Here is a 22,545-nt window from a genome sequence, read left to right as displayed (position 1 = left end):
AGCCCAGGCAGGCAAACAAAGCTCAGATCAGCCTAACCCAGGTCATTTCTTTTTCTCACCTTTGGAGCCATAAGCAAACTTTGCAAGGCTGATATGAGGCAGCCTCTGATCAAGCCCCTTTCATTTAAGAAAACTGTAATAACTGTAATATTATCACTTTTCTGTAAACCAGGCATTTACAGAAACTGTTTCTTAGTCCTGAAGTTTTATTTTTCTGAGGGCACATGCATGAGATTTTCCATCTTATATCTTCCGGTTCCATTTCAGATTGAAATCCTTCCAGAAACGTGGGCTGTGGCATTTAGAGAGGGGCCATTGTCAGGGTGCCAAGAGGTTGGGGAGCTCTCAGGAGTGGAGTCCAGGAAGTTCTGGGGTCCTAGGAGACGGAGAGTTAACCGAGGTGCAGACACATTTATTAGTCAGGACGGCTGCTGTAAGAAAACACACAGGCTGGGAGCTTGAAGGGCAGAAGCTCCTGTCTCGTGGTTCTGGAGGCGGCCTTCTCGTCGTGTGCTCATGTGGCAAAGAGAGCACTGAATCTCTTCCTCTGCTTTTAAGACTACCTGTCCTACAGAGATGGGGCCTTGTGACTTCCTTCAGTCTTAATTACCTCCTTCAAGGCCCCATCTCCAAACACAGGGCTTCAACATGGGAAATCTGGGGGACACCGTTCAGTCCATGGCAGCACTCATTTCACTCATTTCCTCCAGTAACTGGTCATCTATACCAGACACCAGACCCTCCTGGAAGGGGAGATGATGGGGGTCTCCATGCGGCCCCTCCCTCAGACCTCACTGATGTCAGGGGAAGCAGCCAGCATGCAAAGGACTTGACAGGAAGGAGGCTGTAAAAAGGGCAGCCCAGAAGTACCAGCCACTTTTAGGATGAGGGGAGGTCAGGGAGGGCTTCTCAGAGGAGGTGGCTGGGGAACAAGAGTGAGGCTCCCCCACAGAAGCTGCCAGCTCCCCAAAAGCAGGGCGCCTTCTTCACTCCTGTGGCGCTCAGCACATGGTGGTTATGTCATAAATATCATTGAGATGCAATCGAGTACATCTCTGATGCAGAGCGCTCCACGCTCAGTATTCACGGAGGGCACGAGGGCTGGCCTGGTGCCCGTGAGCCGTCAGTGAAAGTGGCTGTTCTTACTCTCAGGAGCTCCCCACACGTCAGGTTCACTGCCAATCCCTCCCCTGATCTGTGTAAATGCCACAGACGCCAGCCGTCCCGACCTGATGGGCTCTGTCTGAATCTCCCTGGTTCACAGACGGAGCCAAGAGGCTTCACAGACAACCTCCAGCCAAGAGGTTGTCCCGGCCGGCTCCACAGAGAAAGCAGGCGGGAGACGGGAGGGCTGGGCCTCCCCCCTCCCTCCCCGGGAGCCTGGAACACCTAAGGCTGACGAGGAAGGGGAACAGCGGGCTCGAGGCTCATATCTCTGTCTGCTTCCTTCTCGTCAAGTGGCCTCTCCCCTCTTTACTCTCCCAGCTCTCCACCTTCAGGCATATTCTGGGCTCACATTCTGCATCTCGGGAAACCCAAACGGAGACACTCCTTCCATGGAAATGTTTATGCAACGCACCACCATTTCCCCGAATCGCCTCCTCCTCCTGGTTATGGTACCTTGGTCCGGGACATCACCTTTTACCTAGACGGAGCCAGGAATCTAGCTCAGTCTGTCTCCTTCCGTGTCTGGGGGACTTTTCCTTCTTAACATCCCTTGAGTCCATGTCTCCTTTCTTCCCCCCTTCACGACCTTAGTTAAGACCCTCATTGCTCCACCAGCTCCTCCTTTGTCCTCCGGAGTCCAGTCTTGCCTTTCTCCCCCATGCTTCCCTGAGATGGTTTCTCAAATGGCAACTGGCTTGTGTATTTCTCCTGATTCATATCTTCCAAGATCTGCCTGTTGCCTAAGGAGAAAGCCAAAACCTTTCAAATGACACCAAGAACTCAAACTCACACACACTCCCTCAGAAACCGGCCTTGTTCCAAGGACCTCACTTGCTGCCAATCAGAGCACCCATCCCGTGCCGGGGCAACGGCCTGACTGCTCTTCCATCTCCTCAGCTAGACTTTTGCAGGAGACCAACATAAATCTTGTTCCTCACTGCACCCCAAGACCCTAAAGATCACCTGGCACATAATGGGAACTAAACATACACACTTGAATCAGTGAGTGAAAGGGTAAATGTTTGAATACGACCAACTCTCTGTTCCTTCCTCTAAATTTTGCTGTGCTCTTAAAATTGCTCTAAAAATTTGTCTTGACCCAAAAAAAAAAAAGTTTAAATGACAGAAGAAGCTCATAGATTATAAAAGATTTGAGAGATATTTTGATTTAAAAAAAGCAACACCAACCAGAAACTAGAAAGACCAGTGTTAGTCAACCTTGGGCCTGAAGGAAACTCCATCCCTAGAGGTTGGAGGAAAGGCAGCAGCCCGGCTTTTGTGAGGGAGGAGGGTGAAGTCTGGGGCACCGTGAGGACAGCGCAGCTCAGCTAAAGGCCTGATACGGGCTGCCAGCCGCCAGGCGGCCACCTGGCTCAGTGCCCCCGGGGCCACCACTCCGGCTCCCCAGCCTCTGGCAGGAGGGGTTCCAGCGAGCACTCCTGCCCCAGCACCTCCATCTGAGCGGCTCCACGGGGACCCAGAGCAGAGCAGGCGGGAGGAGCTGCCTCCAGGCCTGCAGGCCGAGCGCCGGATCCAGCTGCAGCCGAAGAGAAGCGCTCATCCACGTGACTCCCCGACGACGCAAGGCTTGACGTGAAGGATTATTTATTAGAATCTCTCCCTGGCGTTGGACGCCGCCCTTCACGTCGGTGTGTGCGGTTGTGCAATCCTCCAGCCCTATAAAGGCGGTGACCCTGCCGCCTCTGGAGCCTCTGGAGCCTGGCCTCCCCTGAGCCTCTCTCCCCGGGCCTCCAGCCGCCCGCCGCCACCATGAGGGTGCTCCGCCTGCTGCTGCTGGCCCTCGGCCTGCTCCTGTCCCAGCTGGGCCCAGGTGAGCCGAGACCCTGCAGCGCCCGGGGATGGAACTCGGGGCCACGTCTGAGGTTGGCCGCTTGTGCGACCCGAGGCTGGGGCTGAGCGGCCTGTCGGGGGCAGATGGCACGGGGCTGTCCGACTGAGGGGTCTAGGCCATCCTGAGTGCGAGGAGTCGACTCACCTGCCTGGACCCTCCCCGGGCTGGTTCTCCCAGGAAGCCTGAGGGCAGGAGGGCTGGACTCCCATCTCTCTCTTATCTCTCCCTCAGGGCTCCCTTCCCTTTGCCCTTGGCGAGGATGTCAGGTGCCAGGCAGCCCCCACACCTCCAGCCCTTTCTCTGTCTTGGGCATTCAGATAGTATCCTCTGTGAAGGGGACCCCTACTCCATCTGCAAGATGCCCCCTTACCCCCGAGAGGTGCAGCGTCCCAGCCAGCCCAGAGGTGCACCCCGTCTCTCACCAGGTCCCGGGGTGGGTCCTCCCAGGTGTTCTGCTGCAAGCAGGTGCCACCCACCCTGCCCACAAGACCAGTTCAGCCGGAGTCTTTGACTCACCCGCCTGCAGGCACTCAGGGATCCACCTCCCTTGAGAAATCCGCTCACATCCTGTGGGGTGGCCCATTGCCCAGGGCACCGCAAGGGAGCTCTGTGTCAGGCCAGGGGATGCCAGTTCGTCAGGGTCAGAGCAGCAATGCCCCTGGTGTAAGAGAAGGCGAGCCCCTGCCTGCCAGAAGAATCAAGAACACAGTTTATCCCAGCCCCGCCGCTCACTCCCAGGTCATCTCCAGCAAGTCACCTCTTCTGGCTTTTAGTTTCCTCGTTGGCAGAGTGAATGGGCTGCGGCAGAGGCTAAGAGCGTTAAAGCTCTGGAATTCTCTGCAAGCCCCGCTGTGCTTTCCTCCAGGCCAGCACGTCGTTGTGCCGTTGTGCCTCATTTATTCCAGGGGTTCCTCAGCGTTCCCTTTGGACAGCTGGGTTCAGAAGTATTCCAATGCAGAGTTTCAACGTTTCCAGTCGGGACCCTTAAGAGAGGCAGAGAAATCCATGCAGTCAGTGTCCTGCTCTGTGATCATACTCATCTCACAGCACGTGTGTTCATGAGCAGCCCTGCAAAGTCTCTTATCACAGCTCAGGCACACTCAAAATGTTTGAAGCCACTATATTAACATGAAGAGTTGTTTTCAGTCTGTGACATCTAAGTAGGATTACAAGCCTCGAAAAAGGGTGTTCCCAGGGACACGCAGGAGTGACTGAACTTACTAATCACTCCTTACAGAAATGGCAGCTTACATGATGGAGCGCCCAGTGTAAACTGGACTGGCTTAGATACTGCCCTTGGATGACAGGCAAGCCCTGTCTGCACAGGAGCAGCAGTAAAGAGGGTCTCAGGATGGGGACCCTCAGGACTGGTCGCCGAGCCCAACTCCTCTTCTAGAAGGGATGGAGCGGGGCCCTCCCCACCTCTGGGAGGGAGCTAGGGGGGCCTGGGCCACGGCACCCCTCTGAGCCTTGAGATGCTCACACCTGGAAAAGGGGCTGCAGGGAAGGGCAAGCTCAATACCACGTTTTCTGGGGGATGTCGAAATGTCTGGAGGGGAGGAAGAGCCCAGGTGTTTTCTGTGTCAGAACACATCGGTGTCCCCAGGGTCGAGGTGCCCCGCGCTCAGGCGCCAACTCGGGTGTTCCCCCTCCTTGTGGCTGCGTCCTCATTGCTGTGTGCTGGTTGTTGCGGCTGCTGCAGCTGCCCCTGCAATACCCACCCTGCCAGCAGACAGAGGCCTGGGGCTAGTGCAGGGAGGGAGGGGGCACCACTCAGCCACCCCGAACCCCCACAGGGCCAGTTTACTACTTTTCAGGAAGAGCCCTCAGACCGGGTCGTCTCACAGGCCCATGAGGCCCGGGGGAACCAGCGCCCTGTGGTCACCGCAGGAGATCCTAAGACTTGGTGTTGTCTTTAGCAATTTTCATCCCGGTCAGAGAAAAAGGGCTGTGTCGCCCACTATTAGCTTACACCGATGGTCTCTGTGTGAACATGGAATGATGTCACAATGGCAAGGGCACCCAGGTCCCTGCAGAAGCTGGACGGGAGCCCAGCAGAGGTGCGGAGGAAGGCTGAGGCTGTGTCCTCACTGTTCAAGGAGTATCCAGCTAAGATCTGCTGCAGGCAGGCATTGCCCTGGGATCAGGGGACGCGTCGGGGAACAGTCCCGGAATCTACGACTGCATATTTGAGAAGCAGAGCACGACAAGAAAACCGATTACATAACTCCTTAGCTAATGACAATTGTGCTGCGAAATGCTGTTAAGGACACAATACCAGGGGAACACGTGGCAATGAGAGCTGACGGGGTCTCGAGGAACCAGGAAGGCTTTGTTGAGGAAGCTGAAAAGTGACGGAATGATGAAAGTCATTTTTGAGTTCATGGAATTTTAAAAATAATATTTCTTTTAACTCTCTTCCAATTAAAAGTTAGGATATGTCACACAAAAAAATCAGATTTTTATCTTCTTTTCTTAAAAAAGTTTAAAAATTTTATTTAACTTTTAATTTTATTTTGGAGTATACTTGATTAAAAATGTGTTATGTTCAAGTGTACAGCAACATAATTCAGTTGTACATAGATATGTATCTACTCTTTTTCAAAATCTTTTCCAGTTTAGGTTGTTACATAATATTGAGCAGAGTTCCCTGTGCTATTCGGTAGGTCTTTTTGGTTGTGTTCTCAGTGGCTTCAGTCAAAGTCTATCTCTGTGACTCCATGGAGTGTAGCTCACCAGGCTCCTCTGTCCATGGGATTCTCCAGGCAAGAATACTGGAGTGGGTTGCCATGCCCTCCTCCAGGAGATCTTCCTGACCCAGGGGTTGAACCCAAGTTTCCTGTGTCTCCTGTATTGCAGGCAGATCCTTTACGTGCTGAGCCACCAGAGAAGCCCTTTTGGTTATTCACCTCAAATACAGCAGTGTGTACATGTTATCTTCTCTTAAAGACACAACAGATGTGGCAGATTCTTGCACGGCAACAGTGAGCTGCAGCTAAAGAGTGGCTTTGCCTCCACACAGGATGCACTCCTCAGGACACCACAGACCCCACCAGTCCCTACTGCCTCACCTCAGCCCATTTCACAGAGCTGTGTTATCTGCCTGGCTGCGGTGGGAATCTGGATTTTCAGCCCCAACTTAACTAAACCAGTGAAAGTGAAACTGTTTGGAGTCATTTTTGGCCAGGGTTGTTTCTGAAGAGCTCTGGTACCAAAGTTCTTTATATATCAGCCCAGAAAAGAATTCAGTGAGAGGCAAAGTGATAGAAGTGATTTATTAGAATAGGACATTTGTGAGGTTTAAAAGTGGGCAGACAACAGGGTTCTTCACCCTGAGAACTACTGGCTATAAAAAGTGGAAAAGTGGGGAGGGGGAGAAGAACTTCTTTGACTTTCTTAGGTGGACATCATGCTTCCAACATTGCTCCTCCTCCAGGTTGAGCAGGGGAGTTTTCTTGTCCCTTCATGGTCAAGCTAGGTCCACAAATTATTGTTTATCATGTGTGCAGAGAGCATGTCCTAGGGGTCATTAACTTAATGAGCTCACTGGGCAGATGTGGGTCTCATGCCACCACTGTTTTACTGTCTTGAGGCATGTCTCGTGCCTCTGTTGCACGGTTTTGTTGCTAAGCAAGCCACTCAGTCATGTCCGATTCTTTGCGACCCCTGTAGCCTGTAGCCTGCCAGGCTCCTCCATCCATAGGATTCTCCAGGCCAGAATACTGGAGTGGGTTGCCATTTCCTTCTGCAGGGGATCTTCCCCCACCCAGGGATCGAATCCCGGTCTCCCGCATTGCAGGCAGACTCTTTACTATCTGAGCAACCAGGGAATCCCCTTGAAAGCCCAGACGTGCAGATAAATAAAAAAAAAAAACAAACCAGAGCTCTCCCTCTTGCTCTAGTCCTCCCAGCCCCCCTACGGGGAGGAAGAATCATTACCCCCATTCTGTGGCTTAATAACTTGGCCAAAGTCACATGATTGGTAACAGAGCAGGGACTCAAACCCAGGCCATCAGCTCCAACACTGCAGGGCTGTCAAGGCACAAAGCGTGCTGGGACCGGGGTGAGGGGTCAGGAGAGGAGCCAGGGATGTAGGGGAGCGCAGGTCAATCAGGCCTGAGGCAGCAGGAGACCCCGTCTGTGTTCAGGTGGGCCCCAGAGGATTTCAAACCAGAGAGTCACAGAATCAAACATGGCTTCTTCTTCTTTGTGAGGATTTATTTATTCATTTTGGCTGTGCTGGGTCTTCGTTGATGTGAGGACCTTCTCTAGTTATGCAAGCGGGGGCTGCTCTTTGTTGCATGTGCAGGCTTCTCATTGCAGTGGCTTGTCTTGTTGCAGATGAGCGTGGGGCTTTCCGGAACATGGGCTTCAGTAGTTGCGGATCCCACGCTCTAGAGCACAGGCTCAGTAGTTGTGGCACATGGGGCTCAGTTGCTCTGAGGCATGTGGCATCTTCCTGGGCTGGGGATCAAACCCATGTCTCTTGCATTGCAAGGCAGATTCTTAACCACTGGACCACCAGGGATGCCCCAGACATGGCTCCTTTAAGTGACTGGTCTCCTGGGTGTGGAGGCTGGTCGGAGGAGAGGCCCTGTAATCCTGAGTAGTTTTTTATATATTCTACATAGCAGCCCCGTGTCAGTTGTAAGCATGACAAATATCTTCCCTCACCTTAGTTTTTCACTCGCTGAGTTTTCCACATGATTTTAAGGTGGTTAAGCGTGTCATATTTTTTCCTTTAGGGTTAGTACTTTGATGCCTTAAGAAATCTTTTTCTAGCCAAAGGCATGAGGAGTGTTCAGTGTTGTCTTCTGAGGGCTTATTGATTTTCCTTTTACATCTAGGTTTATAATCATCTGGCAGTGATTTTTAATGTGCACGTATGGTGTGACTAAGGGTAAAGGGTTTATTTTTTCCATTATGAATATTTAATTGTCCCAGAACCAAGCACTGAGGAGACCATTTTCCTCCACTGTTATGCTGAGCCACGTTGTTCAACTTTCAATATCTCCATGGATCTCTTTGGGCATCTTCTGCTATTCTATTTGTATATTTGGCTGCCCTGTTCCATTTGTATGTTTGTATCCTCACCACCTGGTCTAATTACAGTGGCTCTATAATTAGTCTCAAAATCCAGTAAAGCAAGTTCTCCTGCCTTCTTTTCTAAGATTGCTTACCTATTCTTGGTCCTTTGAATTTCCACAAAAATTTTAGAATCAGCTCATCAAGTTTCACTGAAAGAATCTCCTGGGATTTTCATGGTTTTCGGCTAGCACTGTAGCTTAATTGGGGGAAAATTAACATTTTAAAAATAATTAATCCTCCAATGCTTAAGCATAGCATTTCTACTTATTTAGGGCCTCTTTAAATTACAAAAACAAAATACTGTATTCTTTACAGATAGAGATATTGCACATTATTTTTTAGATTTGTAACCAGGCATGTTTTATGCTCTTCTATAAGATGTTTTTATTTTTTATTTTTTCCTGTTGATTGCAGAAGTAAAATTCATTTTTTTCTTTTTGTATATTGATCTCATGGACAGCAAATTTGCTAAGCTTTCCTGTTAATTCCTTTTAGACTGCCTACATATAATCATAATATCTGCAAATAGAGAGGGTTTTATTTATTCCTTTCCAACCCTTGTACCTTTTGTTTCTTTCTTTCTTATCTTATCCCCCTGGCTAGTACCTCAAGTACAATGTGGAATGATAATGATAATAGCAGTTATGCTCATCTGATTGCCAGTTTCATGGAATGTTTTCAATGCTTGACCACTAAGTGTACAGTGTGCTGTGGGCTTCTGTAAGTACTCTTTATCAGATTAAGGAAGTTTCCTCCAGTTCCTTATTTGGTAGGAGTTCTTTTTTTTTTTAATCATGAATCAGTGTTGAATTTTTCCCAATATTTTTCTGCATCTTTTAACATAATATAACCACTGACTGATTAGATAATGAGAACATTTAATCTCAATCCCTCTGTCAGTTAGTTAGGAAAAAGTGACACATTTCTTGGAGAATTAAATGCAGCCATAATGGGATGGACATGTACACACTGCTATATATAAAATGGATAACCAACAAGGACCTATTGTATAGCACGTGGAACTCGGCCCAATGTTACATGCCAGCCTGGATGGGAGGAGCATTTGGGGGAGAATGGATACATGTATATGTATGGGTGTGTCCCTTTGCTGTCCACCTGAAATTATCACAACATTGTTAATCAGCTATACTCCAATATAAAATAAAAAGTTTAAATTAAAAAAAAGTAACCATAAAAGTGCTATTTCCCCACCAAAGGAAAGATGACCAGCCTCAGAATCTTGAAAATGAATGAGATCACATAATCTAGTCTCCTTAATTTTAAATTTGAGAACTGGGGTTCAGAATGTTTGAGTGCTTTGCTAAAAATCACACAGACTCATTCTAGAATAAGGAACGTAACCCAAGCACTCTGATGAGATATGTTGCTATTCCTTTTTGGCCCTATCATGTACTGAATCTTCAAAGATAATGCCAAAAAATGAGGGCTCGCTAAGGGTGGAGACACTATAACCCACCAGCATTGAGGGGGCTCTTCAGATACCGTGTTTCACGAGCAGCTTCACAGGTCATTTTGGTGTGAAGCTCTTGCAAGGGAAACCCCTGTGACGTGCTTTGCAAAGGGCTGCCTGTCCTGATTTCCCCGAGCATGGCCACAAGCCAGGCGTCTGACATGCTTGCTTTTCCTTTCTCATAGGTGCCGGCCATCTTACAGCTCTCGGCCAGCGGTCTGACAGCTACATATGTGCCAGGAAAGGGGGGACCTGCAACCTCTCCCCCTGCCCACTCTACAACAGGATTGAAGGCACCTGCTACAGGGGCAAAGCCAAGTGCTGCATCCGTTGACTCTGAGCTGGGAGCAATGGCAGAGGGGACTCAGGAGCCATGTGAAGTATTTGTAACCGTTGTTTTAATAAAAGAAGGATTTTGTGAAGCGTACGTCCTTGAGACCAGAATGAGTCTTGTGTCTCCTTTTGGAAGAGGTTAAGAAAGTCTGAAGTTTGAAAGGGCAGACAGGCCAGACGGCAAAGCCCATCCAGCACAGGACTGGGGGATGCTGACGAGGCTGAGCCGTGCCACCTCCACTCTGATTTCTCACCAGATCTACAGGTGAGCGATGCAGGGGGTCCAGGTGAGACCCTCGAGAGCACGTGATAAATGACACAGCCTCAGGCCTCCCGCCTTCGTAGCAGAAAATCATCCCAGACCCAGTGATCTTAGCAGCCTGTCCATCTGCTGAGCCCAGAACTGCTGCCCCTGTGCCTCCCTGGGCCGGGACAGTGGGTTGTGGGTTGGTTAACCTTAGCATTTGAGAACTTTCATTAGGACCATAAAACTAGCCCGAGTAAGGAGGCCTAATAGCTGGTTCCTAGAGGACCCTTTCTAACTCCAGCACAGTAACATGATCTACTTACGCATCACTTACAGAAGCATTCTCCAGGACCACTGCCCCTGCCTTTTGTCATTCTGCACCACTAGGGCTGTAGACACCCACTGATGGGAGAGAGGGTTGCCGTCCCTTTTTTCCAATAAATTTCTTACAACTCCTGATGATACAAACGCTTCTGTCCTTTCCTTCACCTGGCAAGAGCAAGTCCACATTCCACTTCGATCAATCACAAGCACACATAAAAATCAAGCAGTATAAAAACGTGGTGGTCCAGTGGTTAGGGGAGTAGGTAGTATCAACTAAGTCCTCATGGTTTATGAGACAACAGACGGTGTTTAAAGTTGATAAGTGAAAATAAGAGGGGTAAGCATGTCATTCAGAGAAGGAGCAGAGCTGAACGCGAAAAACAGTGAAAGGCAGTGGCTTCCGGTTATAAGAACTTTTGAAGAATTTCGTTTTCACAAAATACATGTATATATGCAGAGTATAGAACATATATTTTGAAGATGCAAGATATGCTGCTGCTAAGTCACTTCAGTCATGTCCGACTCTGTGCGACCCTAGAGACGGCAGCCCACCAGGCTCCCCTGTCCCTGGGATTCTCCAGGCAAGAACACTGGAGTGGGTTGCCATTTCCTTCTCCAATGCAAGAAAGTAAAAAGTAAAAGCAAAGTCATTCAGTCGTGTCCAACTCTTCACGACCCCATGGACTGTAGCCTACCAGGCTCCTCCGTCCATGGAATTTTCCAGGCAAGAGTACTAGAGTGGGTTGCCATTTCCTTCTCCAGATGCAAGACATGATTGTTGTCTAATGGAAAAGCCAAAGTCATCTGACCAGTGCCCCTCCACAGAGCAGTATCTACGAGATTTGCATCTGTGTTATTTCCTGCACTGACATTTTGCCGAAGAATGGCCTGTTCCTAGGAGGTACAATCTGAAGTATTTAGGATTGGCTGAAATGTCACAAAACTGGCAACTTCCTCTGTAATCGCTCAAAGCAAATTAAACTTGCAAAGCGATTACAACTGGTGGATCCAGAGGGAGGGTGCACGGGTACGTGCTGTACTAATCTTGCCTGTACGTGTCCATCTGAAGCTTCTCAAGATGAAAGTCAGGTTGGGGGGAGGATGAAAAAAATCATCAGAAACAAGATTTTTGATGTAAGAGAATATTCATATAAAATTATAAGGTTATATTAAAATCCTATAGTCTTAAATTTGAATTGGATGTATTAGTATAAAATCTTGACTTTTCTTCCCTCTTAACAAGTGTACATTTCTCAGCCCCACCCCTACAAATGCAGAGACAATGAAGTAGCAATGAGCACCCCTACCACACAGGCCATGGGTCATTACCTTTCCCACTAGAAAGAACCAGGATGTCTTATAGAAACAGCAGGTTCCAAGTACGGAGCATGAGATGAACAAGATGAGTCTGGGGTATCTCATTGTGCTAGATAGTAGAGAACTACTAAAGGCTGGTGAATGTCCAGAGAACACTGGCCCCAATCTGAGGGGGACTCCCTAGGCTAGGATGGAGCATTTTCCACCCTGGCAGAGAATTGTGACTACAACTGATTAAATATATAAAATATATAAACACATTAAATACACAAAAGTATAACTGTAAATTATATCTTAAACACCAAATATAGAAAAACCCATGAGGTTGTACTGATACTTAAAAAACAATATTATTTATACTTGGTGTTTGTTAAGGTTCCAACTTATCACTCTGGAAATTGGTATATAGGAGAAAAGATCAAGCATTTATTCTGCCCTTCTTGTAGAAACTGTATTTTAGGGTAAACAACCATTATATGAGGGAAATATTTATAGAAAATTTCAGCTAATAAATGAAGAATGGATAATAGAATTGGAAAATCACCATTTTGCACCCCTGAATGAAATCACAGAACTAAAACAATGTCAATGGATGGGTTTAAAACATCTGTTGGAAAGCCTGGCAGGGAATTTGATGATAGAAAATTAAGGTCGACACCAACTAAACTCAATAATCAACCTTGTCCTCACTGTAAGTGACAGGACCAGAGGTTCATGGACCGCCTACTGTGATTCAGAGAAGTGCACAACACCACCCAAGAAATATTCTGGCCAAAAGCATGTCCACTGAAAAAAATGCACAACCTAAAAGTTGAGAATTATGTTTATTCAGTGGGTATTTTTAGGGAGAGAGCCTCTCAGATAAAACTGGAAGAGGAAATGGGGAACCCAGCATATATGCCAGGATATATAGGAGTTTTTGCAGTAACAACAACACGTAGTCAGAACAAAAGGTTACTGTTAATAAAAATAGATATCCCCAGTTAGGGAATTTAGCGCTTTTCTATGTATGGGAAGATGCAAGAGTTTGGGCTCACTGAAATCATTCCTCAGCTCTCTGGGGCCAGGATCCTGTGTTTTCTCGTCTTGAGTTTCCTCAAGCTGCACCACTGGGGGTGGCTGCAGTCTGATGGCTGCTGGATAGTGGGTATTTCTTGTTTCCTTCTTGAGTTCCCTCAGGGCTCACCAGCAGTTGAACCTGAAACTAATGGAGTTTCTACATCTAACTAACAATTTACAGGAAATGCAAAAGCTAGAGAAACAAGTAAAACAACCGCTCAAGGAAGCAATAAGTCAGAATGCTGTACAAGAAAAACAAACTATTTTTTTTTTTACAAAAACAATGGCTTGAGGAGAAAGATTAGGATTATAAAGAGAGAAAAGAGGCAAAACAACCAATGGGTGGGCCTTGTTTGGATTCTGTATCAAAGAGATCAGTTTCAAGAAAACATTTTTGAGAGGGCCAGATAAGCTTGAATATGGACTGGGTAATATCAGAGGCTTCTTATTTACTTGATTAGGGTGGCAGCAATGTGGCAGTTATGCTGGAAGAGAAAGGGCCTCATCAGCTAAAGAAGCTCACTGAAGGACTGAGCAGTGAAATGACAGCGTACCCTGGATTGGCTTCAAAACTCTAGCAAAAAGAAAACGAAAGGGAAAATGCTCTGTGGTGACCTCAGTAGGAAGGAAATTCTAGGAAGAGGGGATACATGTATTCTGGCAGCTGATTCACTTTGCTGTTCAGTAGAGACTAACACAACATTGTAAAGCCACTGTAGTCCAATTAAAAATTAAATGAATACATAAATAAAAATTAAAAAGTAGACACTTCCCATTTTAGTCAAAAAAAGAAAGAAAAGGAAGAGAGAGAAATAAAGAAATGAAAAGTACAGAGCTGAAAAAAGATTTGCAAAATGTTGAGAAATACCAAGAAGCGAGGAAATACGAATATGATGATTCATCATAAGTTTGTGTGTATTTGACACTTGTCAGATGTGAGAGTTTAAAAAGAGAAGAAAAGGAAAGAAAGGCGAAGCGAGGAGGAAGGAGAGAAAAAGTCATGAGTTTTAGTCATGCTACAAAAGTTCTTCTTAGGTCTTTAAGTAACATCATGACGGGCATTCGCCATAACAAAGGAAGCAGCCACGGAGGACTTTACAAGCCCCTTCAGCCGCAGGGTCACCTCCGCCCCCCAGCCCTGTCCCTCAGGCGCCGTCATGTGAGGACGCGCTCCCCCCAGCCCTGTCCCTCAGGAGCCGTCGTGTGAGGAGGACGACCCCCCCCCCCGCCAGCCGTGTCCCTCAGGCGCCGTCGTGTGAGGAGGACGCCCCGAGCCCCAGGCTCCCCCCCAGGTCCGTCCGGGAGCAGGTCCGGGCGCGCCCGTCTCACAGGAGCGGAGCGCAGGTCTGCTCGCGGAGCCTGCTCCCCGGAACAAGCAGTCCCTGTGGGTTTGGGTGTGAGTCTCCGAGTCCTCTCCTGCTCTCTGCTCTTCCCAGTGAACAGCCCGGCTCCACTGGACCAAGAAAAGGAGCGGGAGCTGAGCGCTGCCGGGAAGCGCGGGGTGTGTCGGCCCCGCGCCCGGGGCGTCCGTCCACCGTCCCCGCGGCTCCGCGCGCACCCCGTCCGGCCCTCCGTGTACAGCGCCCGCCTCTCGCGCTTTTCAAAGGAGGAGCCACAGGTCTCAAGTTCCGCCTGGCGCTCACTCCGCCGTGTCAGTGAGCACCTGCGTCTCCCCGTTAACAGTCCGTCTGTCCAGGCTCTTTGCAGACTCGCTTTCAAGAGGAGTCCGGTCCCGCCCGACGGCCGGAACGTGGACCCAGCCGGTCCCTTCTCTGGCGCCGCCTCGTGGCTCACACGGCAAGGCGGGCTCCAGGGCCGCCTCACCTTCCGGTCCAGAACCTTCTCAGTGGCTCAAAGCCAGCGCTCTGAGTGTTCGAGTTTCCCTTTTCCAACTTGCTAAAACCTCTTCCTCGCCTCTTGTAGTTCAGGACCTCGAGGAAACATATTTCAGACGACTGAGGGACTTCATGGGTTCCCAGAGGTCAGGTCTGAAGGCCACAGACTTGTCTGGACCGTGGTTCCGCCCTCAGGGAGGCCTCGCCGGCTCTGTTCTGCTCCAGCCTCCGGGGGCTGTGGTCGTGGGGCGCGTTTCTGTTGAACAAGAGGAGATCTGAGCCTCCCCTCGTGGTGGCCCCGCGGGGACCGGTCCCCTGGAACAAGGGCCGAGGGCTGGGGCTGCTCCGGGCGGGACCGCCTGGCTCTCTGGACGGAGCCAAGTTCAGAGATTAGGCAGACCACCAGCAATGCGGTATCCTGAGTGGGGTGTGGGAAGCCCCCTCTCCCGCTGGCCCTTGGCAGCCGGTCACAGGGAGAAGTGGTGAGACGCTGTAGGAGAAGCAACAAGGCCTGAGGTTCGCAGCCTTAGGCAATTGGAGCCCGTGATTTTCTGAGAGCTGCGTCCCAGCAGTTGATGTGGGCGGGAAGCTGAGTCCTGCCCTGGCTGGAGGTGAGTCATTTTCCCTGGAGGAAACCCAGTGCCCCAAATATTCCTGGGCTCTGGGAAGAGCACAGACAGAAGCTCCTGTGACAAGTGACTAATACTTAACTTTTATAAATTAAACTGCCAAATAAACTAGCTGAATAAACTATGTCCTGTTCTTCCCCCCTCCCGGAACAAAGGCACATCCACAGCAACCCAGAAAGCCAGGTGGGAGAGGGTCCTAGGACTCCTGAAAGTCTCTCCGGATGGGCTGGGACAGGAGAGCGGGTGTCTTGGCTGGCACCCCCTTCTTTTCGTCATACCCTCCAGACCTCGCGTCACCCCAAGGGTCTCCTGCGCTACCTCACGGAGACGTGTGCTCTCTTCTTGGTGATCAGTAACTCTGGGGTCACCAGGACCCAGAGGATGATCAACAGGGGAGAAGGGACACGGGCCTGGCCAGAGAGGAGACCCCCCCCACCTAAACACAGGCCCTGGGAAGGACCCCCCTTGCCTACACAACTGAGACAGGCAAACTCAACTGAATCTAAAGGTTCAGTCCTGAAAGCTCCCTGGATTGAGCGGTGGCCCAGGAAGTGGACTAACTGACCCTAATCCAGCTGGGTGGAAACAGATTCCCATGAGAGATGCCTCAGCACTGCTACTAGTCAACAGAAAAATGTAAGTTCAGGGGGTGTGCATGTGTGTGTGTGCAGGTAGGTGTGTGTGTGTGTGCTCGCATGTGGGTGTACAGGCACAGATATCTGTGTGCTTCAGGTGTGTTTGTGTGTGTGCATGTGTGCACAGGTGTGTGTATGACTGTGGGAATACATGCACAGATGTCTGTGTGTGTGCAGGGGTGTGTGTGTGTGTGTGTGTGTGTGTGTGATTTCCCCTCCCAATTCCAGGCTCCTCCCTGCTGGGTTGTGTGCCACCGGCTGTCTACACTGGCCCAGGGGACACTTAGCACTGACCTCTTCAGTGAGCCTGCAGGCTGGTTCTGTGTGAGGCCTTGTTCACAGCCACCTGCAGACTCTTAAAACAAGAGGTTGACAGACATTTCTGTCCATTTTCTGGACCGTGCTGTCTGCAGTCTCTAGAGCAAGTTGAAAAGCCTGTTAAACTGGATCTAGGGGCCTGCAGCAGCCCAGTTCTGTTATTTGAGTCTTTTTTTTTTTTTAAATCCTATAGAAGGACTTTACAAAGGATTTTCACCCCTCACTTTTTCTGGTTTAATTTCCAAACCACACTGTGATATGAACCTAGTGTCCAGATGCTTTCACCCGATGTGGGAGGGGAGGCCTCGGAGCGCTGAGATTCAGGGCAGGCCCAGGGGCTGACCTAGCCCACCCGCAGCCATGCCCTGCTGTGGTCCACACATCACACCTGACCAGAAACATGCTTTGCTGCTTAGAGGAAACTTATCTACAAATCTACATGGTCACTAAGAGACTTTCTAGCAGATTCCAGAGAGCCAGAGGCATGAACACAGACCTACCCAGACTTCTCCCTCCTGCATTGATGCTTCATCCTCATAGAGGTGAGTCATTCTTCTCTGGATCCAGGAGCACCTGCTTCCTCACACGTGGAGACACCTCACCTGAGCCAGGTGAGGCCCCACAAACGTGCCCAAAGGAAGTGTCCTGGGCACTTTGCCTGATGTAACAGTTTTGAGCTGTTCCTCTTAGTGGGAAAAAGTGGCCCCATTCTTGCTGGGGTGGAGACTTCAGGGCAGAAACCCCAGGTGTGAGGATGACTGTCATTCCATACAGCAAGCCTGCGACCTTATTATATGAAACGCAAAATTGCAAAGAACGTAAAAATCATGCCCTTGCCTTCAGTGACCTTGCTCTGCCCTTGACAATATAATCCTCCTCTGTGAGCCTGGACTGAGATCACTTTTCACTTCACTTTAAAACTTGTGCTACCATAATTACCCACCCAAGAAACAGACCTTTCTTTCACACATAGTCAAAGGGGGAAAAATACAGTTGCAGGTATTCCTGGAGGCTGTTCAACAATGAATGTAATAGAGAGCTCACCTTCCTCCAGCTCTTTGGAGCTAATAAGTCTGTTTGGCTGTTTGACTGTGGGAAAAGCCAACTGTTGAAGACCATGATAAGCATGGGTCAGTCTCTTTTGTCACTGTTACCTGTGTGTCCTTGGGACACGAGTTCTCCTGGGAAGGAGAGGCCAGTGAGAACCAGATTGTTCTGGGTCAGAGAAATGGAAAATATATCCTGTGGGGTTTGATGGGAAACTGCACCTTCCCCCAGGCTGAATTTAGAGGTGCACGCTCTAGTTTCCATCTAAATAAAGTGGACCTCCCAGGAGGCACTAGTGGTAAAGAACCCCCCTGCCAATGCAGGTCACATAGAACACCCCGGTTTGATCCCTGGGTCGGGAAGATCCCCTGGAGAAGGGCACAGCAACCCACTCCAGTGTTCTTGCCTGGAGAATCCCCATGGACAGAGGAGCCTGGCAGGCTACAGTCCATGGGGTCCAAAAGAGTCGGACATGACTGAAGTGACTTAGCACGTAGCATGAAAAAGTTTCCAACTGCTGGCAGAGGCTCGGTCCTGGAGGCAGGAAGTTTCCAGATGAAGGTGTAGGTGGGTTTGTTTTCTCCTGAGGCCGCCATCCTTAGAGTGTGGACACCACTCACCTGCTGCGTCCTTCTCGGCCTGTCCCTCCTCAGGCTCTGGGGTCTCCTGCTTTTCTTCTAAGGGCACCAGTCTGCTGGGATGAGGGACCCACCCGCAAGGGACAACTTTAACCTAATCAGTGTTTTATCTACCCCTTCTCCATAGATAGCCCCATTCTGGTCTCTCAATTTTTATTTATTTATTTTTAATTTTTGCCCACACCCTGCAGTATGTGAGATCTTAATTCCCTGACCAAGGATCAAACCTGCTGTCTCTGCATTGGAAAGTGAAATCTTAACCACTAGATCCCGCATTAGGGATGTCGAATTCTGGTCTTTTCAATGTGAGGGATTCAACATATGAATTTGGGGGAAGCGACACAATCCAGTTTATAAAGTTCATTCATTTTTTGCGTTTTTCTTTTGTTTGTTTTTAAACCTTTTATTTTTTATTGATTTTTTAAAAAATAGTACAGTTGACTTACAGGATATCATCTTCAGGTGTACAATTTAGTACTTTGATATTTTAATGGATCATGTTGTTGTTCAGTCGCCCAGTCATGTCTGACTCTTTGTGACCCCATGGACTGCAGCACGCCAGGCCTCTCTGTCCCTCACCATCTCCTGAAGTTTGCTCAAGTTCAGGTCCATTGCATTGGTGACGCCGTCCAGCCATCCCATCCTCTGACACTCTCTTTTCCTTCTGTCCTCGATCTTTCCCAGCATCAGCGACTTTTCTAAGGAGTCAGCTGTTCGAATCAGATGACCAGAGTACTGGAGTTGCAACTTCAGCATCACTCCTTCCAACGAGTATTCAGGGTTAATTTCCCTTAAATTTGACTGGTTTGATTTCCTTGCTGTTCAAGGGACTCTCAGGAGTCCATAATGGATCATACTCCATATAAAGTATAAAATATTGGCCATATTCCCTATGCTGTGCATTGCATCCCTGTTAGTTATCTGTTTCATACCTGTTTCATACCTTGATTATCCTTTAGTAGAATCGAGTGTTGATTCTGCTCCTGGAGGCTGGTTTGGAATATTTAAGAAAGTTCCTCAGGAGAAAGACATCATGTGGTAAAGCCGGAAACACTTACCCTAAGAGCATGTCCCATCAGTGTTGTATATCAACAACCACAATGTACTATCATAGACAGTAATAGAAATAATGGGAATGTAAAGATTAACAACAATAACAATGAGAACAATGATGAATGTGTGGAGGGAGATGTGCTTATTATATTAATGATGGTGATAAACTATAGCAAAGGGGATGAAGGGGCAGGCTTCCCCGAGTGCTTTGCAATGTCATGATATCAGTCCTCAGGGGGCAGCAGAGGTCTAGATTTAACAGGGAAATATGTTCTGGGGCAAAGCCTAGGAGCAGGAAGAGAAAGGAATCCACGTCTACAGGAGGGCGTGAGGGCTCTAACCCTGTTGCCAGCCATGGAAGGAGGGGCTTCTGGGCACAGAGAAGCCTGGTCCAGGACCCCCCCAGGACATCACCAGCTTGCTGGAGTGAGGACAGCTGGCTGGCAGGGCAGCCGCCTCCTGGGACATGCAGTTCCCAGTTTTGCTTCCCCCTACCCGCCCCATCGCCGCTGAATTCCTGCCATCTGCCCTGACTGGGCCTGCAAGGGTCTGACATCGAGACCTACCCACCCTGGCCACAGATAATGGAGGACGTTGTCCTCACAAGTCTCTGAGCTGCAGGGTGATGGGGACTGTGGGACCCACACTCTCTGGGGGACGTTACCAGTCAGCACACGCAGGGGGTGACTCATCAGCAAAGAGCCACCTGTCTCAAAGTGACACCCTCCCTCGTGGGGCTGACCACAGGGATGGAGGTCCAGCCCTGGACATTTTGGTCCGACTAAGGACACATACGAAGGGCCATGTAGGCGCAGTGGTCACTGTGTGCTTGACCAACGTTTGCTGTCGGGCTGAGGTGAAGCCAGACTTCTTGACTGCATGGATTTCTTCCTCCTCATCCTTTCCCAACATGTTTATCTTGAGATCACTCCCGAATAAATATCCAGCACATGAAACTTCATCTCCTCTGCCCTCTGGTATCCAAAACTGTGACAAAAGTGATAAGATTCCAGGGAAAATCGGGCTTACAACAGAAGGAGTCAACTTCTGCTCAGGATGGAAATAACATGAAGACGGATGGCATCTCATAAGACTTGAATTTTGATCGGACGTGAGCTTTGCTGGAAGAATAATGTCTATGAATTAATGGGGAAAAAAACATAAGATTGTTTGAGGTGGGGAGAAATGCTAATAAGCTCTACCCTCAACCTGGATTAAAGAGGGTATGAGAGGGAAAACATTAGAAATAAAAGGAATCCAAATTGTTTGCTTATCTTTTTTGTTTCATTTAAAATTTCAGGTTGGGTGATGCCATAACATATTTAAATGCTAAGAGGAGGGTTCAGAGAGAAGGAGCAGTTTAAAGTGTATATTGTTGGTTTGCAACTCATACAACTCAATATCAAAAAACCCAAACAAACGAAATAACAATTGAGCAGAGGTATGAACAGATATTTTAATAAAGAAGAAATACGCTTGGCCACAGGCACATGAAAAGATGCTCAACAATGCTAATCAAAGAAATGGAAGTCCAATCCACAATGAGATTTCACCTCACACCTTTCATGGCTATCACCAGAATTCTATGGCTAGCAGGTGTCGGCTAGAACATGGAGAGAAGGGAACCCTCCTACACTGTTGGTGGGAATGCAAATTGGTGTAGCCACTGTGGAGAACAGTATGGAGGTTCTTCAGAATACTAAACAGAATCACTGTCTGATCCAAAATTCCTCTCCTGGGTAAAATGTGAGAAAAGGAAAACATGAATTCTAATAGATATATGCGCCTCTCATGTTCACATTAGTATTTACAGGAGCCCAGACATGGAGGCACCTAAGTGTCCATCCACAGATGAACAGATAATACCCTCCAGTCCACCCTTGTTGCTACAAATGGCAGATTGCTTTCATTTTTATGGCTGAGTAATACTGCACTGTATATTATGCCAAGTGAAATAACTCAAAGAAAGACAAATACTGTGTGTTATCATTTATGTATGTAATCTGAAATAAAATAAAACAGAAACACACAGAGACTACAAGGTAGTGGTTACCACCGGGGAAGGGGAGCTGGGAGGGGCAATTAAGAGGAACAAACTGCCATGTATAAAATAAATGAGCTGCCTGTATATATTACAAAACACAGGGAATACAGATAATATTTTACAATAACTTTAGTGGGACATAATCTATAAAATACTTCATCACCGTACTACATCTGAAATGAATATCATACTTTACATCAACTGTCTTTAAAAACTAGATGAAAATAAAATACAGTGCATACATTTTAAATCATAACATACATTCTGATGTGCCAGGAGAGAATAGGAAAAAACACAGATAGAGAAATAAATTCCTGAGTGAAATGAAAGGCAATTCCTTTCCTTTTATGTGGGAGATGGCATAAACAATGAATGACCATATAAGAGTTCTTTAAATGTGGTGGAAACTGTCCGCTCCCAAAATGATCTAAAAGTATCCGCTCCCAAAATGATCTATTTCATTTAGGAAATGATCTACACAAAATATGATGACCATAAGGGAAAAGGATGAGCCCTTGGAGATTGAGTGGTAATGGGGAAAGTTTAAAATATTATTTTTTAAAAAAATTATAGTAGATTCACCTTAATATACTAGCTTCAGATGAAATTTCTTTAATGAACATGGGAGATGGAATTGAAATGCATGAAATAATAGGATTCCCAGGCATTATATGAGGTATAAGCAAAATGTCCTCAGAGTGTCCTCTGGTTTAATTTTTTCCATTTGGGAACCAGGAACTTTTAGCTTAAAGAGCCATTGCTGCACCGGTAATATTTCTACTCCAATGTAGAAATCAACTGTGCATGGCATGGAAGTAAAATAAATTACAACAGTTTACTATGTAGGAAAATTTTTTGTTGATTTCCCCACTAACCAAGAAATAGGGTATAAAATAGTCTTCCCATTTTTTTTGTACAGTTAATAAATTTTTAACATGTTCTTGAAGGCCCTGTGTGGCCAGTGCTTTAATGAGTCACGCTCTGCAGTCCAGCAGTAGGTCTTATATGGTCACCTTGTTATTTATCTTTCAAGTGTTCGTAGTTCTTCATCATGCATTTTATTTTTAATATTTCCCAGAGAATCCTAGCTTCATTTCCCCAGAATCCCAGTGTGTCTGATGTCCTGCTTGTTTTGAAGACATAGTATGGTTCCTGGTGCAGAAAATGCACTCAAAATATTTATGGATGAAGAAGAAAATGATGGATCTTCTCCCTGTCCCTGGACAATATCATTACATCTTTGCTCTTCAACATGCCCGAGGGTTATACTTTCCTATTAGTTTGGAAAACCTAATCAAATTGAAGCGGGTTCCTGATAAGGTGAACCGTAGCCTAGATTGGATTTTAGGCTGTTATTCAGGTATAAAAGGAAGTCAAACAGGCAGAGGGGTGCATTTGTTCAGAGAAGAAGCTGACTGTTGGGGACCTTGAAGAAAGAGAAATCAGCTGCTTGCTGTGGAGTCCTCAGAATCCACTTGGCTTCACTGG

At 47.9% G+C, this 22,545-nt stretch overlaps 1 protein-coding gene and 2 long non-coding RNA genes across 4 annotated transcripts; 2 read left to right on the top strand and 1 right to left on the bottom strand.

The window, feature by feature from the left end:
- Positions 1 to 188: 188 nt before the first annotated feature.
- LOC145516356 (uncharacterized) lies at positions 189 to 4,955 on the bottom strand. Of its 2 annotated transcripts, none has more exons than XR_014061316.1 (5): positions 4,830 to 4,955; positions 4,542 to 4,741; positions 3,777 to 4,002; positions 3,536 to 3,626; positions 189 to 376 (listed from the first exon to the last, which is right to left on the bottom strand). It is a non-coding gene; the product is annotated as an uncharacterized LOC145516356 (long non-coding RNA). The 2 variants fall into 2 exon arrangements; XR_014061317.1 differs by lacking the exon at positions 189 to 376 and adding an exon at positions 2,756 to 3,201 and having other exon boundaries at positions 4,545 to 4,741.
- Positions 2,863 to 9,993, top strand: DEFB1 (defensin beta 1). The gene is made up of 2 exons (XM_081517501.1): positions 2,863 to 2,998; positions 9,764 to 9,993. The coding sequence occupies exons 1-2, from the start codon at positions 2,938 to 2,940 to the stop codon at positions 9,910 to 9,912; spliced, it is 210 nt and encodes a 69-aa protein (XP_081373627.1). The 5' UTR covers positions 2,863 to 2,937; the 3' UTR covers positions 9,913 to 9,993.
- Positions 9,994 to 14,113: 4,120 nt separating this feature from the next.
- Positions 14,114 to 20,286, top strand: LOC145516357 (uncharacterized). The gene is made up of 2 exons (XR_014061318.1): positions 14,114 to 16,886; positions 18,645 to 20,286. It is a non-coding gene; the product is annotated as an uncharacterized LOC145516357 (long non-coding RNA).
- The last annotated feature ends 2,259 nt before the right edge of the window (positions 20,287 to 22,545 follow it).

This window comes from Giraffa tippelskirchi, chromosome 8, assembly GCF_054371585.1.
Source record: "Giraffa tippelskirchi isolate mGirTip1 chromosome 8, T2T-mGirTip1v1.2.pri, whole genome shotgun sequence".
Classification (NCBI taxonomy): domain Eukaryota; kingdom Metazoa; phylum Chordata; class Mammalia; order Artiodactyla; family Giraffidae; genus Giraffa; species Giraffa tippelskirchi.
This window is presented reverse-complemented; position numbering and strand designations above follow the sequence as displayed.